This window comes from Rattus norvegicus, chromosome 13 (genome assembly GCF_021556685.1).
Source record: "Rattus norvegicus strain SHRSP/BbbUtx chromosome 13, alternate assembly SHRSP_T2T, whole genome shotgun sequence".
Lineage (NCBI taxonomy): Eukaryota > Metazoa > Chordata > Mammalia > Rodentia > Muridae > Rattus > Rattus norvegicus.
The window spans coordinates 33,137,560-33,157,303 of NC_141546.1; the positions used below are offsets into that span (position 1 = coordinate 33,137,560).

Genomic DNA, 19,744 nt, shown 5'->3' on the forward strand with positions numbered 1-19,744 from the left:
GACTTCCACATACATGTAACAGTGTACACACACACACACACACACACACACACACACACACACACAGTAAAGGAGTAAAGGGCTAGCCTCTGCGTTGTCCCATGTCACCACACCTTGTTTGACCACAGAGGCTACAATGCCATTATAACTAATTTGCCCCTCCACAAATCCTACTTTGAAAGCCACCGAGGGCAAATCTGGGAAAGCAAGAGGGCAGGGATGAGGAAGGCAGGTTCCTGGACTGGAGAGCTGGGAGAAGCAGGAAAGAGAAGTCTTATCGCAGTGTTCCTCCTCCTCACTCCCCAGCTCCACACCCCCATTCCACCCCTTCACCCCCACCCCACTGCCAAGAGGAATTTTATCAAGAAAGATGAGCTTATCTAGGCAGGCGCTATCGCTCGTCTGGAGGTTTGGGTTTCGCCCTCTGCTACCAACAATCACCAAGGGACTGATTAGACCCCGGCAGACAAAATACACTCCCACCAAAGACACACTGGAGATGTCCCACAGAAACTGGGAGCAGGACAGAGAACGCTGGCTTTGCCATCGCCACCAGCTCTGAGCTGATTCTCAGAGACAAACCAAAGGGAAGAGCGAGCATGGGGCTGGGGCTCAGGTGGCAGAGCCAGGCACGAGACCCTGGGTGGGATCCCGGACCGCACAAACCAGGCATGGCGGTGCACGCCTGAATCCTAGAGCACAGGAGGCAGACACAGGAGGATCAGGAGTTTAAAATCCTCCTCGCTGCACATTGAGCTAGAGGTTAGCCTAGAGTAGAAGAGACCCTGACACTTTAACAAAGAAAAAGAGAGAGAGAGAGACAGAGACAGAGAGACAGAGAGAGAAAAACAAAGAGAGAGGCAGAGAGAAAAACAGAGAGAGAGAGAGAGAGAGAGAGAGAGAGAGAGAGAGAGAGAGAGAGAGAGAAGAGAAGAGAAGAGAAGAGAAGAGAAGAGGGAGACAAGTGTGTGGTGTCACAGGTCTAGAAAGGGTCAAAGTTCAGGGTCAGCTTGACATACAACAAATTTGAAACTAGCCTGGGGTACATAAATTACTGTCTCAGAAATGAAACAAAACAAGACTGCTTCCCTGGTATGACACCCACATGAGCTGACCACGGAGCCCAGGCACCAGGAAGGGAGCTCTGAGTATTTCAGGTTGACTCTACACAGGTTCTGCTAGCCCAGCCATGGGTCCCAACCACAGACTTTGGTTTCTTCCTGTGGTAAGAGGCAGGGAGGCCTGTGGACCATTCCACTGACCGGCTGCCTACACTGCTCCTGGCCTGAGCATCCGCAGCCTTTCTGCAGGGAAGTGTTCACTGAAGAAAACTTACTGCCTGTTACGAGTTCCTGCTGGGTCTGGCCTGCAGGTCAAAGGTTGTCCAGGGAGAGGAGGGAGAGATGATGACGTGTCCCCAACACACAGAGTGAGATCCCAGAGAACTGATTCTAACCCCCTCCAAAACAACACCAGCATTTTCATGCTGGGAAAGTCTGTTCTGTTTTGTTGTTTTTGTTGTTGTTTAGACAAGGTCTCCTTACACAGGGCACACTGGCCTTGAACTCATAGAGATCTGCCTGCCTCTGCCTTCTGAGTAGAGGGATCAAAGGCCTATGCTACCATGACCAGACGGCCTTCTTGGTTTTAAAACATAAAGCCTTAGGCCAGGCGTGGGAGGCAGAGGACAGCCAGCAATACATCTTGTCTCAAATATGCACCACCTTCTGCTCTGGAGAAGATTAAGGCTATACCTGGATGCCCACTGTATTCCCCTCAGCTAGGAAACTGACAGGAAGAAAAAAAACAGAAGCCTGAGCATCACCAGAAGCAATGTGAAAGTTCGGATAACAACGTAAAGAAAACGTAGATGCTGGGATGTGGCTGCTGGGAGAGTGCTTGTCAAGTGTACGTGGAAACCTGGGTTCCACCCTGACACCCATAAATCAGGTGTAAAAGTCCATACCTGTCTTTCTAGCACTTCTTCCATGAGAGCTCCAGGTCAGTATAGAGCATAGAGGCCCTGTCTAAAAATAGATGATAGATAGATAGATGATAGATAGATAGATAGATAGATAGATAGATAGATAGATAGATAGATGGCAGGCAGGCAGAGCCAGGGAAATGGTGTAGTGGATAAGAAACCTGCTTAGAAACCTGGCAATTTGAATTCAATTCCCTGGGACCCACATGACAACCAAACCCCAGCTGATGATGGAATACAGTTCACTGTGCCCTGGGCTACAGGGAGCACTGACCCTGCTTAAAGCCAGGCCCTCCTAGTATTCCTTTGAGAGCACTCAGGCTCCCTCCAGAACCAGCTCTCCCTGGTGGGTACAAAGATGGGGAATGACATCCCACAGAACTAGCCTGGGTTACAGTGCGAATTGAGAAAAAAACAGGACGTAGAGAGATCTGTGGCTGAGCATAACCGAGACAGCCTTTCTGCCTGCCCTGACTCTGCACTGATTTCGCAAGCCCAGGATGTGAAGTAAGAGCCCACACCATAGCGTGTGAAAACGGAGTGAAGTTCAGCTGTGGGGCACTTCCTTCAACTGTGTGCTAACACTGAACTCTGACGTAAAAGAAAAACCACGGGGTGGTCATGTATTCGTGTAGAGCCCTGGGTTCCATGCATGACTTGTCATTCCAGCCCTGGAAGGGAGAGGGCTGGAGGCTAGAAGGTCAGAAGTTCAAGGTTCTCCTCAGCTACAGTACGGAACTCTAGGCTAGCCTGTGTGAGACCCTCAACAAGACAAAAAAGATGGAAAAAGAAAAAGAAAAACAGAAAGTGGCATGCCAGCTGTGATGGCACAAGCCTGTAATGGCAGCACTTGGGAGACAGAGGCAGGGGGACCGAAGTCCAAAGTCAGCACTGCTTCATAACCAAGCTTGAGGCCCGACTGGGGGTGTTCTGAGACCCTGTCCAAAAGGAAAAAGGGGAGGAGGAGAAAGAGAAGGAGGAAGAGAAGAATGAGGAGGAGGAAAGGGTGAGGAGGAAGAGGAAGGGCGGTGGCAGCCGTGGCAGCAGCTGCAGTGGCTGAGTGGACAGGAGAGAGTGCCGATTTCGCAGAACCTAACTTCAGTTCCCAGTACCGGCATCACACAGTTGACAACTACCTGCAACTTCAATTCCAGGGGATTCTTCTTGCTTCCGTGAGCACCTATATTCACATGTGCATTCCCCTACACACACACACACACACACACACACACACACACACACACACACACACAGACACACAGTTAAAATAAAATTGAAAGTCGGGGGGCAAGGGAGACAGCTGAGTCTTGAGACAGCACAAGCCAGGCTCCGAGAAGCCTCCAGAACTCACGCTACCTTGTCCACGTTGGCTCGGGTCTTTGCGGATGTCTCCACATACTGCACACCCCACTCTTCCGCTTTGCCTCGGGCCTCCTCCACGGGCACCTGCCTCCGCTCCTCCAGGTCAGACTTGTTGCCCACGACCAGCAGAGGGATTTTGTCCTCCTCGGCCTTGACTCGGAGGATCTGTTCCCTAAGGATGGTGTGTCAAGAACAGCGTGGTTCAGAAAGAGTCAGCGTGAGAGGCACTTGGAGGGCTCTCCTGCCTCCACGAAGCCTGACGACTTGAGTCTGATCTACACTGTGAGCAGCGAAAACCGGCTCCCACAGGTTGTCCTCCATCCTCCGCGAGTACTATGGTATGTGCGCTAGTGCGCACAGAGCTGCACAAGTAAACAACGTTGCTCCGTTTTGTTTTATTTTGAAGCTAGCATATGAAGTCGGCTTTACAGGTAGCTGCCAGTGTGCCTCGGTGCTCACAGGGCATCCAAAAAGCCTAGCTAAAGAACAAGAGAAATCATTCCTTCAGGGAGATTTCAAAACACTGCCGGGGGCTTCTCCAGGCTGGCCCTCGACTTTCCTCCACCACCATCATCTGGTCTCTCTCCAGCTGCAGATTTCTCTGCCCTACACTCCTACAAAAGAGATGGCGACACACGAAGTCGGGAGTCTGCATCTCAACAGGGGCCCCCACTTTATGGGGGAAAAGAAAAAAAGGTGTGGAGGGAAGTTCGGGAAGGAACCCTCTGAATCTCGGGGACGTGGCCCAGTTGGCAGGTTGCTTCCACTGCAGTCACAGACCCTTCTCAGCACGCTACGGACAGGCACGGGGCTACAAGCCTGCAAACCCAGCACTGTGTGGAGACAGAAAGACCAAGTTCATGGCCATCTTAGCTACACGGTAAGTTTAAGGCTAACATGGGCTACATGATACCCTACTTAAAAACAACAACAACAACCGAAAGAAAATTAAAAAAAAAAAAAACTATTAAACCTAAAACAACAGCTCACAAAAATGCTCAATACTGCCACTACAGGCACAAGGGAGAAAAGAACGCAGGGCGGACATGCATCCTGTTTATCTTCCGATGGCATCAAAGTCAGATTATGAAGAGGAAACACAAGCCGTGATTGAGCACAAGTGCTATCCACACAGAAACTCCTGAGCGGCCAAAAAAATCCACAGGGGCAACAGCTCACGCTGAGTCCTCTGCTACCTGTCTCCTACACACACACACACACACACACACACACACACACACACACACCACAGCTGCAGAAAGAAAGCCAGGACCTTCAGCTCTTTGGAGAGCAGAAGTCCCACCTTAGCACTGGCCTTCTCTACAGATGGGTTCAGCTCTTGCGGCTTCCCTGGCTCACCAAGGCTGCCTTCCAAATCTTGGGAAATGTTTAGCTGGCTCTCTTTACCTTTGGTCGGTCATCTGACCTCGTGACAGGAAAGGACCTGTTAAAGCTTGGGCGTCATCGAGATGACTCAGCTAGGAAGAGGGCTTGGCACTGACCCTGACCACCTGAGTTCAATCCCTGGGACCCGCATGGCAGGAGAGAGCTGACTTCCCCAAGTCCTCCCCCACCTCCACACATTCTCTGTGGCACAAACACACATACATGCACATACACTCATATATACAGAGATGGCTCAGTGGTCAGGAACGCTGGCTGCTCTTCCTGAGGACCCAGGTTCAATTCCCAGCACCCACATGGTATCTCACAGTGTTCTGTAACTCTAGTCACAGAGGAGCCAATGTCCACTTCTGGCTTCTGCGGGCACCAGGCATGTGTGTGTACACAGATACATATGCAGACAAAACACCCACGCATATAAAATAAATAAAAATGAAAGTAAAGAAAGATTATAGGAGGAAAGTATAGGGCTTGCTTTTCCCTTTTCAATCCTTAGCTTATTTCTAGACTCTAATCGAATTCTTAAAACAAAATGTCACCTTCCAGATGCCTTTAATCCCTGTACTTGGGAAGCAGACCCAGGTGGATTTCTATGAGTTCAAGCCCTGTCTGGCCTTAAAGTGGGTTTCCAGCAATCCAAGGCTATGGGTGTTGTTATGCTTCAGATCTCAAATGCCACCGCCCTCTCTGTGGCACTACTGGAAAATGGCGGAAACTTTAGGAGGCAGGGCCCGGTGGGAAGAAGCTAGGTCTCTGGGGTGCGCCCTGGAAGGGGACACTAGGACTCTAGACTCCCTCTTTAGCATCTCAACCGCCGAGCGCTGCACAAACTTCAGCAGCGAACCCCACTATGCTGTACAGCACCCCCAGGCCCAGAGCAACAGGCCATGTGATCGTGGAATGTCGCCTCAGAAACCACAAATCTTCTCTCCTAATAAGCAGACTAGCTAGGGTATTTTATCAGAGCAGTGGGAAAATAGACTAATGCAGAAATATTCTTAAGGATGATAGGTGAAACAACTGCAATTATATAAGAAAATGGGGTGTTTATGTGGGGAAGAGCCAGTTACAGAAGTACACCCCAGCGTTCACTGTTTCTTAGAGCAGAATTAGGAGCTGGGAGCACAGGCTGCTCATGCAGAGGCCATGGGGTCACTGTCACGCTCACAGCCCTCTGTCCTTGGTAGGTATTGCACACGCTTGGTACACAGACATACAGGTAGGCAAAACACCAGTACACATAAGTAAAAATAAGTACACCTTTTAAAAAGATACACGCAGGCGGGGCTGGGGATTTAGCTCAGTGGTAGAGCGCTTACCTAGGAAGCGCAAGGCCCTGGGTTCGGTCCCCAGCTCCGAAAAAAAAGAACAAAAAAAAAAAAAAAAAAAAAAAAGATACACACAGAAATCCTGAAACATGGACGCCCAGAGAAACAGAAGCGATGGTGGACTAAAGTGTACCACGATTCAGAGAACCCCATGGCAGAGCTCTTGTCGTCAGAGCCCCACCATCACCAGCCCATTCAACCCCAGATCCCTCCGAGCCTCAGCCTCCTGGCGGGAGGGTCAGGGCCAGGCTCTCCCTGGGGAGCTCACCTGAACTCGGCTGTGGCGGTGAAAGACTCGTGCTCCGTGATGGAGAACACCAGCAGAAAGCCTTCTCCGCTTCGGAAGTAGTTGTCACGGATGGCCGCATAGTCCTCCTGGCCGGCTGTGTCCAGGATGTCTATCTGAACCTCTTCTCCGTCGAGAACCACCTTCTTTCTGTAACTGTCGGCTTTGGTGGGCTCATAGTCTTCTACAAACTGGGGAAACAGTCAGAATTATGGAGTGGTCGGCATCTGGATTCTACACCTGAATGCTTTACAATACGCTCTGTATTCACTAAGAACCTAGAGTTGGTACACCCAGAGAACACACGGAAGAATACAAACAACCCTCCCCCTCCCTCCCCCCTCCCTTCCTCCCTTCGACAGGGTCACACTATGTGGCTGAGGCTGGTCTTGAACTCCTGATCCTCCTGTCTCTACCTTCCAAATGCTGGAATTCCAGGCACACTCCATCATGCTTGGGGACCCTTCCTTTGCTCTGAGTTCTATTTTTTTTTTTTAAGCTTTCAGCAACAGGGGCAGATAGGCCTATTTTAGATAAGAAAGCACTAAACAGAACTCTTGGTGGTATCATTGTCAATACAGCATAAAGTTATAATACAAACACTGGGAAAATGAGGCTTGGGAACCTGTATTTATAATGAACAGAACTATAAAACTCATCCCAAAGGAATCTGGCGAGAGGAGCCAGGGTGTAGAAGAAACCAGCGGAGGGGCTGGGAGATGGTTTAGTGGGTAAAGTGCCGGTCATCATGCGTGAAGGGCTGAGTTTGATCCCCACATCCCACTTTAAAAACAAACAACAGGGGTTGGGGATTTAGCTCAGTGGTAGAGCGCTTGCCTAGCAAGCACAAGGCCCTGGATTCAGTCCTCAGCTCCGAAAAAAAAAAGAAAAAAAAAAAGAAAAACAAACAACAACAACAAAGCAAGAGGCTGGAGAGAGGGCACAGCAGTTGAGAGAACACACGGCTCTCCCGGAGGACCCAAGTTCAGGCCACAGTGCCCTTGGGTGGCTCCAGGAGATCCAGTGCGTCTAGCATGCATGAGCACCTGTATTCACATGCACACACCCACAGTTATACGCTGGTGCATGTAACTAAAAACAAAATAAATCTAAAAAACAGTGAGTCGTGGTAATAGTGCACAATTATACTCCCAGACCAGGGACACAAAGACAGGTGACACTGGCACTCACTGGCCAGCTAAGGCCAGGCCCCTCAGTGAGCCAATGTCTCAAAACAAAGCGGACCATGTCTGAGGAACATTACCTGGGGATGCTCTCTGGATTTCATAGGCACACAAGCATGTGCATGCACATGTATGTACACATACCCCACATGCATCTGCATACATGAGCATGCACACACATGTAAATTAATAAATCCAGTCAAGCACTGAAAGTAGACATGGTGAGCACCTTATTACCTTGAAGTAGAGAAGGCCTTTTTAAACTATGACTCAAGGTCCAGAAGCCATGTAAAAAAAGATTGATAAATTCGATTTCTCAGGAATGAAAAACAGAAGCACAGCGCAGCACAATGCAAGCGCTAGCCAGAACTCGGGCTGCACACGGTGCACAGAGCACTCCTCTTTAACATACACCGATGGGAGGCACGGCCATCCCACAGAGCATCCAAAACCAGCATGAGATGCGCTCCCCTCACTAGTGCAAAAGGAAGGAGTGAGAGGGAGGGAGGGAGGGAGAGAAAAGAAAGCTGGAGAGAGGGAAGAACTGCCCTGAGACACAGGCTTTGGGGAAAGACATTTTGCTCCCTGTGGGACAGGGGACAGAACCATCCCCCGGAAAGATTTGTCAACATCTGATAAAATGAGAAGTACTTTATCCTCTGACCCTCCCCACATCCAGCTTCTAGGAATTTAATCTCCAGAAATCAAGGTCGCTGTGGGCACCAAAGGGCATCGCCAAAGACGGAGGCGTACCCAATGCTCAGCTCATGGCTGGGCGCACAACTGAATGGTTCACTGCTGCGGAAGAAGAGGCCAGGAATTATATCCGGGCGTGCAGAAAACTCTAGAATAACAAGTGTGTCATTCTTCAGCAGGTCACTGACAGCAGAGATTATTACCTATGTATATAAGAATGTATTTCCCCCAAAGACAAAACAAATTCAAAAGCTGCCAAAAAAAGAAAAACAGAAGCAGTTAGGCCTCCCCAAGTGCTTACTTTGTAATAAAGACACACACGGAGTTGGGGATTTAGCTCAGTGGTAGAGCGCTTGCCTAGGGAGCGCAAGGCCCTGGGTTCGGTCCCCAGCTCCGAAAAAAAGAACCAAAAAAAAAAAAAAAAAAAAAAAAAAAGACACACACATACACATTAACTAATTCACGAAACTGTGGCAAACTCTTCTGGTAAAATGTGGTCCCTTTTAAAAATTTCTAATTACATTTATTTAGTGTGTGTGTTTATGTGTGCATGTTTGTGTGCACATGTGTGTATGTGTGTTTGTGTATGTGTGTGTTTGTGTGTATGTGTTTGTGTATGCATGTGTATGTTTGTGTATGTGTGAGTACATGCATATGTGTGCATGTTTGTGTGTGCATGTGTATATGTGTAAGTGTATGTGCGTGTGTTTGTATGTGTGTATGTCTTTGTGTGTGCATGTGTGTATGTGTATAAGTGTATGTGTGTGTGTTTGGGTGTATGTGTATGTGTGTATGTGTTTATGTATGCATGTGTGTGTGTGCATGTGTGTGTTTGTGTGTGCATGTGTGTGTTTGTATGTGCACGTGTGTGTTTGTGATGTTTGTGGAGATTTGTGCTGCACATAAGTGGAGGTCACAGGATAACCTCAGCCATCAGCCTTTACCTCCCACCCTGCCTGTGAGTCTTGACACTGTATGTGCGCTGGGCTGGTTTCTAGGTCTCCTGCTGCACCTCTGATCTTCCCACAGAAGCACTGGAGTCACAGACGCTACTCTGTTCAGGTTTTACATGGGCTCTAGGGGTTCAGACTCAGGTCCCCACACTTGCATGGTGATTTTCTTACCCACTGACTTATCTCAGCCAGGCCCAGCACTGGTGAGGCTAGGTTTGGGGCTGGACTGAGCAATCTAATGTAATGGAATGATAGTGTGACTCAAAGTACACCAGCCCGGTGATGCCTGTGTAGGCACCCCTAACTGAACCCAGGGGGTCACACAAGATAGAATGAAAATGGGTGGGTCTCTTTAGGACTAGGAAGTGAGAGCTGAAGGTGGGAAAAGCAGGAGAAAGGGGAATGAATACAATCCACATAGATTATATGCATGTCATATATGAAACTGTCAAAGATTAGTTTGAAATCTATTTTTAAACAATGAGGGACGGAAGCTGGGCAGGATGACACACGCCTTTCATGCCAGCGCTTGGAAGGCAGACACGTGGATATTTTTTGGTTTTGTTTTTTCGAGACAGGGTTTCTCTGTGTAGCCCTGACTGTCCTGGAAATCACTCTATAGATCAGGCTGGCCTTGAACTCAGATCTGCCCGCCTCTGCCTCCCAAGGGCTGAGACTAAAGGCGTGCATGATCACTGTTTCGCTACAGGTGGATCTCAATGTTGAAGCCAGATGGTCTACAAAGCAAGTTCTAGTCCAGGTAAAGTTAGAGAGAGAGAGAGAGAGAGAGAGAGAGAGAGAGAGAGAGAGAGAGAGAGAGAGAGAGAGGCGCTTGCCTCAAAAAAACCAAGCTGAGGGCTGGAGAGATGGCTCGGTGATCAATACACTTCCTGCTCTTATCCATCCTTAAGGAGATCTGAAGCCTTCATCTGGTCTCCATGGCTACCAGGCACACAGGCAAAATACTCAAACATATAAAATAAGAATAAATAAGTTAACTTTAACTACTGCTTTTAAGTGTGTGTGCGTGCATGCACACACGTGCACACATACGGTGCTGGTGACCATCGAGGCCAGAAGAGGGCATCAGATTTCCTTGAACTGGGAATTGAACTCAAATCCTCTGGAAGAGCAGCCAGCACTTCTAACCACTGAGCCATCTCTCTAGCCCCCCAAATAAATAAATAAATTACTTAACTAAAAGCAAGAAGTTAAAAGTTTGAAAAGGGCTGGGCGTATGCATATACAGCCCAGTGCCACCCTGGCCCCTGTGGGGCCCTAAGTTTAATGAGCACCACTCCCCCAACCCTAAAAAGGAGAAGGAAAGGGATGAAAAACAGTTCTGCAAAGCAGCCAAAGGAAGGAGACGGCTCACAGGTCTGAGTTTGGGTCCCCAGCACCCACACAAGGCGGCTCACAACCGTCCGTGACTGTGGCTCCAGTTCAGATGCCTCTCTGGCTTCAAAGGCAGGTGACTCGTGTCACACGTCACACGCAGACACACACATGTAAATAAAAAGCACAGGAAAATGACAGCTAAGCAATGGCAAGAACAGCTGGGAAGTACAATGGGTGGGTGTAACTGGAGATGGCTCAGGGATAAAGGGGCTTGCCACTAAGCCTGGCATGAACTCCATCCCTGGGACTCACATGGTGGAAGAAGAGTCATGCAAGCTTCCTCTGAGCTACACACGTGCACCTCACATGTCAGAAGTGGGGGAAGGGAGGGGAGAGAGAGGGAGGGGGGAGGGAAAGAGGGAGAGGCGAAGGGGGAAGGAAGGAGGAAGTGGGGGAGACTTCACTAAAACTTAAAACTTTCAGGGCTGGAGAGATGGCTCAGTGGTTGAGCTCTTCCAGAAGAACCAAGTTTAATCCCCAGCACCCACGTGGCAGCTCAACTTTCTATGTACAACTCCAGTTCCAGGGAATCTGATGCCCTCTTCTGGCCTCTGTGGGTACTACACATCTGTGCTGCACAGACATCCACACAGGCATAACACCTGTTACACATAAAATACATTAATTAAAATGTTTTAAAATGTAAAACTTTGACAAATCAAAGGGCTATGTTTGAAAAGGTGGCACCGTTTGGGAAGGTTGTGGAGATTTTAGGAAATGAGCCTTCCAGGAGGAAGTGGGTCACTAAAGGTGGGCCTTGGAGTTAGTTCAACAGCCTGCCCCACTCACTTCCTACACACTCACACCTACAGAGACACACTCACTCTTGGCTTCCTGGATGTGGATGCATCGTGGCCTGCAGCACCTGCTCCTGCTGCCGAGCCTCCACCAACACAACGTTCTATTCCCAGGAACCATTTTGACACAGGGCTTTGCTACAAAGCCCAGGCTGGCCTCTAACTCTACAGTAATCCTCCTGCCTCAGCCCCCGGAGTGTTGGGATTACAGGTGTACGTGATCGTGCCTGCTTAGGGTGTACATGACGAAAGAGTGAATTTGGGGTCAGTAAGATGGCTCAGTGAGTGAATGTCTCCGAGCTTGAACACTTGGAGTTTGAATCTAGGACCATGTGGGGTCCACGAGAGAGAGAATTGACTCTTCCCTATTGTCTCCTGACCTCCAGTGTGGTGTGACAGGCACACACACACACACACACACACACACACACACACACACACTCACACTCTTACGTTTCCATCCACACAGGGCTCTCCTAGTCTCTCCTGTGTCTGCAGCCATGATAACAGCAGCTTCAGCCTGAAGGAGACTCTTGATCTTGGCACAATGTCTTGATGGCCAGAGCCACAGGAGTCCTCCCCGATGCTCCCCACAGCCCTGCCCCTGTGAATTATCTCCACCTAAACTCCACTCCAGGATGAAAGTGGGCGGCCAGTGTAGATGGTAAGAGGGCTGGGGTTGGAGATGGCCCACTTGGTAACGTGCTTGTCTTACAGCCACAAACACCTGAGTTCAAGCCCCAGAACCCGGATGTAAAGCTTGGTATGGCACGAGTGCCTGTGATCTCAGTGCTGGGAGATAGACAAAAGCAAAAACAATCCCTGCCAGTCATTGGTCAGTCAGCCTCGCCTCAGAGAGCTCCAGGACGGTGAAAGCCTGCCTCAAAAGGTAAGGTGGACAGTTCCTGAAGAATGACAACTAAGGCTATCCTCTGGTCTTCTGTATCGATGTGCGTGTCACACACACAGACACACACACTCCCACACGCACACAGAGACATACACAGACACATATGATACAAGACACACAGAGACATACACAGACACACACACACAGAGACATACACACACAAACACACACACACACACAGACATACACAGACACAACACATATACATACACACAGAGACATAGACGCATACACACACACACAGACATACACACACATACACACATGTGTGCCTGCACACAGACAGACACACAGAGACACATTCACACACAGAGACACACATGCATACTCACACACAGACATACACACACACAGACACACACATACACAGAGACATACACAGACACATACAGACACAAGACACACAGAGACATACACACACACACAGACACACAAAGAGAGACATACACACACACATATACACACATGTGTGCCCACACACACAGACACACATTCACACCTACAGAGACACACTCATGCACACAGAGACACACACAGAGATAGACACACAGACTCACACACAGACATACATACAGACACAGACACACACACACACACACACACACACACCCCACAGAATTAATAAAAGAGAAAAGGTTCATTTTTTGACTGATGGTTTCAGAACTTCACTCCAAGTCCTCAGGGCCTGAGGTGAGGCAGAGGAGGTGGTGAGGGCAGCAGCACAAACGGCTTCTCACCTCCTGGCGACCAGGAAGCAGAGGTCGCCAGGCAGTGAGTGGGACTCTTATATCCCTTTTAAAGACACACTCCCAGTGACTTAGCCTCCCTAGCTGAACTCAGCTTCCTAAGGTGCTGCAGGCTGAGGGTCAGTTCTTCAACATCCGACCCCTTCAGAGACATTCAAGACGCAGACTACGGCACCTGGTGCTGGGGAGTAGCTCAGTGGCTGAGCTCCCACCTCGCACGTGCAAATCCCTGAGCTCCATCCCCGGAGCCTAATGAACCAGGCAAGGCTGCACACACCCATAATCCCAGCAAGGAGAGACATAGGAAGATCAGAAGTTCAAGGCTGTTCCTGCATACCAGTGAGTTCCAGGCCAGCCGAGCTACATGAGATTCTATCTTTAAAAAGAAAAAGTTGGACTTAACGAAATGGCCCAGTGGGGACGAGGACCTGCTGCTCTCAGAGATGACAGGGGTTTGGTCCCCAGAACACAAATTGGGCAATTCCAACTGCCTAGAACTCAGCTCCAGGACATCCGATGCCCTCTTCTGGCCTCCGAAGGCAACTGCACTTTTGTACACAACCCCCCCACCCCACCCCACCCCCGTACACATAGGCACATAATTTAAGATAAAAATTTAAGTTACAGCGCATAGACAGAGGCATCTCTCTTCTTGCTCCTATCTCAGAGAAAGCACACTCAACGCTGGAAAGAGAGTGTACAGAGAAACTCTGTCCATTTCTACAACCACTGAAACCACCACCAGGTCAGCAGTAGAATCTTCTGCTGAGAGCCCTGGCCCCTGCAGCTCTTCGGAACACACCTGGCGCAGACACACGTGATGCCACAGACACACGTGACGCCGCAGCAGGCGCAGGCTGCGCTGGCACCTCTTACCTCGTCATACATGAACTGGAGCGTCAGGGCTGACTTGCCGACTCCCCCACTGCCGACCATGATGACCTTGTGAAGGACCAGGGAGCCCTGGCTCTTGCCTTTGTTGGCAGCCATCCTGCTGGTCTGAGGCAGCGACACACGGACAGATGGCCCAGATGAGGAGCTGTCGGTGACAGAAACAAGAGCTGAGAGATGGCATGTGTCCTATCCAGTTGAAATCAAACGACACATGACAGACATCCCTATACTTTCCACATTGAGTTTCCATTTGAAAGCGTGTGCGTGTGCATGTGTGTGCATGTGCGGGCATGTGTGTGCATGTCTGTGCATGTGGGGGCACGCATGAGTGTAGTAACCTCAGAGGCCAGAGGAGGATACTAGATCCCCTGCGGCAGGAGTTGGGGGTGGTCGTCTTAGCGCCAAGCCATTTCTCCCGCCCTCCCCTGCACCTTAGAAACACTTAACCCATTCCAACAGAAAAGGGCCTGAAGAGGAAGAGCCATGACAGTGTGGCAACTCTGAAGTCACTTACCCAACGGGAACCAGGATAGGACAAAGCTGAGAAAGGAAGGCGAGAGAGGGGATCCCAAGTCTGCACCGCTAGGGAAGGGGGCAAGGAGCCGGACACTGTATGTATGTATGTAAGTCAATGCACGCGCGCGCACACACACACACACACACACACACACACTAAAACGTCAGCAGCCCCACAGAGTTTCTGGAAGGTGAAGTAAGCGAACTATGTTCAAGTTCCTATTCCCAACCACTTCCTAGTCAAACAGGCGCTATGAGGGACAGTCTGGGGACCTCAATCTCCAGCTCTTTAATCTCTCTTCTCTCGTCGTTCATGTCCCTCGGTTCCCCACTACTAACACATACACATGCATGTGTACATGCGTGATGCGTGCAGGGAAAAGTTAGAACCGAGGCTACTTCTCAGATGAGAGACCAAGACCCTAAAGGGAGTCATCGTCAAGTAAAGAACACGCTAGAGGGCAGGGGACAAGGTTTAGCAGATAAGGACAACTCTCACCAAGAGAGACAACCTGAGTTCAGTCTCCAGGACCCACAGAGTTGGAGGAGAGAACCGATTCCTCTAAGTTGCCTTCTGTTGTGTACCCATATGCCCTGGCATGGCCACACCCTCCACAATGCAAAATTCATACTTTTTTAAATGAATCGTTTAAAAGAGCCACGTCTGGTGGTGCATGCCTTTAATCTCAGTACTTTCTTGAGTGTGAGGCCAGCCTTGTTCACAAAGTGAATTCCAGGACATCCAGATCTAGAACCTGTCTCACAAAGTTCGGGGGGGATTGTGGAGGAGGGGTATGGGGACTGAACTGAGAGACGGGTCAGCAATTAAAAGCACTGGATGCTCTTCCAGAGTACCCAGGTTTGATTCCCAGCACCCACATGGGGGCTCAGAACTGCCTGTAACTCCAGTCCCAGGGGAGCTGACACCCTCTCTGGGCTCCACAGGCGCGTGTGTGGTACACATGTGCTCGCAGGCAAAATCATCCATATACACAAAACAACTTAATTTTTTTTTGGATAAATATGTTAGAGGAACTAACATTCTAACAACAACCAAGAGGCTCCTTGATCACCAGAGACCCTGATGCAGGGGAGTTTCCCTAAAGAGCTGTAGACACAGCATCCCTCCAAAGCCTAACCACTCGCAGGCAAAGCAAGCCACAGCCAGAGACAGAGAACCACAAAGTCTCTCTGCGATGTAGGGACGCCTCCACTGGGGGCAGCACACACCCATCCATCCCGGTCTCCAATATCACAGAGCAAACTGGAACAGAGGTCCGCACACACCCTCCAGAGGGCATCTCAGGCTGGCGTTAGCCAAATAAGGACCCGATCAACGTCAACAAAGGCAAAAATAACATCTGAGAAAAAAATTACATTATCGAAAGACTGGACTGACGAAGCAAGAGAATTGACCTTTAATCCCAGCACTCTGGGTTCAAAGGCCATCTTCAGCTATATAGAGCCTTCAAGGCTACCCTGCGATACATAAGAAAGACCCAGACTCGAACTTAAGAAAAAAATTTAAAGTCAGGTGGACTTGAAAAAAATCACTCAGAATCCCTAAAACCCTGTGCATAATGTCTATGTATAGTGTGTATGTAGTATGTATGTATACAGACCGTGTGTATGTGCGTATATGTGTATGCATGGTATGCTCTGTGTGTATAGTGTGTGCATGGGTGTATGTGTGAGTGCATGTGTATATGTGTATGTGAACATGCGTGTATGTGCATATGTATGTGTGCATATGCATATAGTTTATGTGTATATGAATATATGTGTGTATAGTGTGCATGTGTGCCTATGTGTATGTGTTTGAATATATGCATGTATGCATATGTGTATGAATGCTTTGTATGTGTATATATAATATGACTGTGTATGTACAGTACATATGTCTATGTCTAGTGTGTATGTATGTTTGTGTGTATATAGTATGTGTGTGCATGTATGTGGAATATGTATATATATGTGTGTGTGTAAGTATAGTGTGTGTGTGTATATATGGTATGTGTATAGTGTGTCTGTGTGAATGTTATAGGGTATGTACAGTCTGTCTCTGTATGAATGTGTATAGCGTGTACATGTGTGGAGGCCAGAGGGTGATATCAGGTATCTTTGTCACTGTCCACGGTATTTTTTTAATTATGTGTATGTGTGTGTGTCTATGTTGTGTATGTCATAAATATGTGGGCACCCTCAGAGGCCAACAGAAAGCACCTAGAGCTGAAGATACAGCTCCCCCCACATGGGTACTGGTAACTGAATGGGTTCCCTGGAAGTGCTCCTCAACCTTTTAAAGAGTTATTTTAAAACTTCTGAGGCAGAGACTTACCCTTAGCCCTGGCTGGCCTGGGACCATTATGTACACCAGGCTGGCCTTGAACTCGCAGAGATCCACATTATTTTCCTATGGCTGTAATAAAACACCATGAGCACGGCAGCTCATAGAAAGAAGGGTTTATCTGGATCACGGTTCCTGGAGGATAAGAGTCCTTCAGAGCAGGGGGCATAGCAAGGGGCAGAGGCTGGGTCCTCCACACACCTCCTACGCCTCCCCCAACAACACTCTAAGCATTTAAATGCTCAGGAAAGGGAGCCAGTTCTCATCCATGCCCTCACAGCCCCTGAGTGCTAGGATTAAAGGCTTATGCCCCACCTGGCTACCCGCCTTATCTTTGGAACAGGGTCTCTCACTGAACCTGGGGCTCTCTGTTTCAGTGAGGCTGGCTGACCAGAGAGTTCAAGGGAGTCTCCTGTCTCTACCACCCAAGCATTGGTCAGCGACGTGGGCTTCTGTGCCTAGCTTTTTACGTGGGTTCTGGGGATCTGAAATCTGATCTTGCACAGAGGTCCTGACTGATGACTCTAACTCCCCAGCTGTGTTCTCTGTGGGGACTGTTTTGTTTTGTTGGAGCACTGTTGGTGTTTTGTTTTCTTTTGTGACAGGGTTTCCCTGTGTCATCCAGGCTGGCCTGGAACTCAGGACTCTCCCCCACCTCAGCCTCCTGAGTGCCGGGAATACAGGCACACACGACCATACCTGGCCTAGCATTCACTGTTAACTGTGTATCTCTGGTTAGTATCTTGACTTAGACATTCTTGGATTTAAAACCTTTGAGGTCATAGGTCTAGTCTTACAGACTATTTCTCATGTACTTTATCTGTTTTTGCAGACGGGCAGTCTGGAGATAATCTGTCGTTTCTTTGATGATTTGGGGCCCCTTAGCATTGGTGTGAGCTCTATGTACAGCCTTGGGCTGCTCAAAGTCAAGGACACAGATCTACTTTCCCTGCACTTCTTCAGGTACCTGCCCGCACCAGGCATCCACCCACCCCACTCCCCCTATGCCAATTATGTGCTTTTTAATGAGTGGGCTAAGCAATTAACTCAGTAATTAAGCACATCTGAGTGGGGATAGAAATAGAAGGAATGGGGGTACGGGCGCCCCACAAGGCTGGAATTCAGGAACTTGAAAATATCTTTGGCCTCATTTACAGCCACCAACTGTTTCCTGCAGAGCTGAGGCCGGGAGGCCGGTGGATGGGGTTGGAACTCACACCACCTAAAAGTCCCACGACTTCTCAGGGCCAACCTTGCTTCTGTGAACTTGGTAGAAATGAAGCAACTTTGTCCGGGCTGGGGGCAGGGTCCTTTCAAACGCATGCAGACAACCGAATTGTGCACTGCACAGAGATATGATTTTAGGATTCATGTTTGGCCTGTGTGTGCACACTGCTGTATATATGTACTTCATAGTACGGGATGTGCCCAGATACACACGTGCACACACATCCGTGAAGGTGAGAAGTGAACACACGCATGCACACGTGAGCACACATGCGTGCACGTGTAAACATCCATGCCACAGTGCATGTGTGGAAATGAGAGGGCAGTTTGCTGGAGTTGATTTTCTCATTGGACCACATGGAGGATTCCAGAATCAAACTCTGATAGACAGTCTTGGCAGGAAGCCATCTCCCCAGAGCCCCCTTCCTTTATTTTTTTGGACAGGCTTTCCTGAGGAACCTGGAATGAGCACCAGGATCCCGCCTGTGTCTGCATTCTCCAGTGCCGGGAGCCCAGGTGCATTCAGACCTATCTGGCTTTTCGTGAGTTCTGGAGTTCTGCACTCAGCTCTCCACGCTGTTTGCAGACTCTACAAACGAGCCTAGGACCACTTACTCCTGCTGTTCGTCTGTTTGCATCTTAAATAGAGTCCATTTCTTTGCCAATGATAATTAATCACCAATGATAATCACTGAAGATCAAAACCTTTGTTTCCGCTCCAAGTTCAAAATATGGGGACTACGACGTGACTCGGTCCATACAGCACCTGCCCAGCACTCTAGGTCTGATCCCCTGCACCTCCACATACACCTTGAGTGGAGGCACACGTATGACCAGGAGTTCAAGCTTACCCTCAGCTGCATAGGGAGCTTGAGGCCAGAAGTAGACGCATGAGGTCTGGCCTTCCTCCCTCCCACCCTTTTAAGTATGTGCACGTGAACGCTGGTGCATCGGATCCCCTGCAGCTGGACGGTGCAGGGAAGCCATGCTACTAACCTGCCCATCATCTCTCCTGGCGTGAGATCTAGATTTTGCTGCTGCTGTTTAAGTACAAATCAGAAGTAAGCAGAGTTGATGTTTCCAAGTTAGGCCAAAACTGCAGTTGACCTGCTAGGATTAGGGAAGGACTAAGACAACCCAATCATTCCGGACATAGCCACCCCCTGGCCTGGCTCTACAGATAAGAAACAGCTCCCTGGGGGCTGGGGATTTAGCTCAGTGGTAGAGCGCTTACCTAGGAAGCGCAAGGCCCTGGGTTCAGTCCCCAGCTCCGAAAAAAAGAACCAAAAGAAAAAAAAAAAAAAAAAAAGAAACAGTTCCCTGTTTGGGCTACACACAGTCCGTTTACTGTGGCTGCTTTTGCTTTTACTTTTGCAGGTAACCATTCCAGAGACACAGCCTTTGCCTTAAAACATACAAAACAAAACAAAAAATAAAAAATAAATTAAAAAAACCCTACTATCTGATGGTACAAATGAGCCAGGAGATGACTGCAGAATGTGAGAACATTAGAATGTATAGAATGGATCTAAATGAGAACACAGACAGAAACCAGACATGCAAAAGTACACACACACACACACACACACACACACACACACACACACACACACAGAGGGAGAGGGAGAGGGAGAGGGAGAGGGAGAGGGAGAGGGAGAGGGAGAGGGAGAGGGAGAGGGAGAGGGAGAGGGAGAGGGAGAGGGAGAGGGAGA

At 49.1% G+C, this 19,744-nt stretch overlaps 1 protein-coding gene across 2 annotated transcripts in view; it reads right to left on the minus strand.

The window, feature by feature from the left end:
- Positions 1-19,744, minus strand: part of Ralb (RAS like proto-oncogene B) — a 36,142-nt gene that overhangs the window by 2,183 nt on the left and 14,215 nt on the right. For both annotated transcript variants that reach the window (XM_087579850.1, NM_053821.2), the window contains 3 exon segments: positions 13,925-14,087; positions 6,347-6,555; positions 3,341-3,518 (listed from right to left, as the gene is read on the minus strand). In XM_087579850.1, coding sequence (XP_087435976.1) covers positions 3,341-3,518; positions 6,347-6,555; positions 13,925-14,038 — 501 coding nt within the window. In that variant the 5' untranslated portion in view covers positions 14,039-14,087.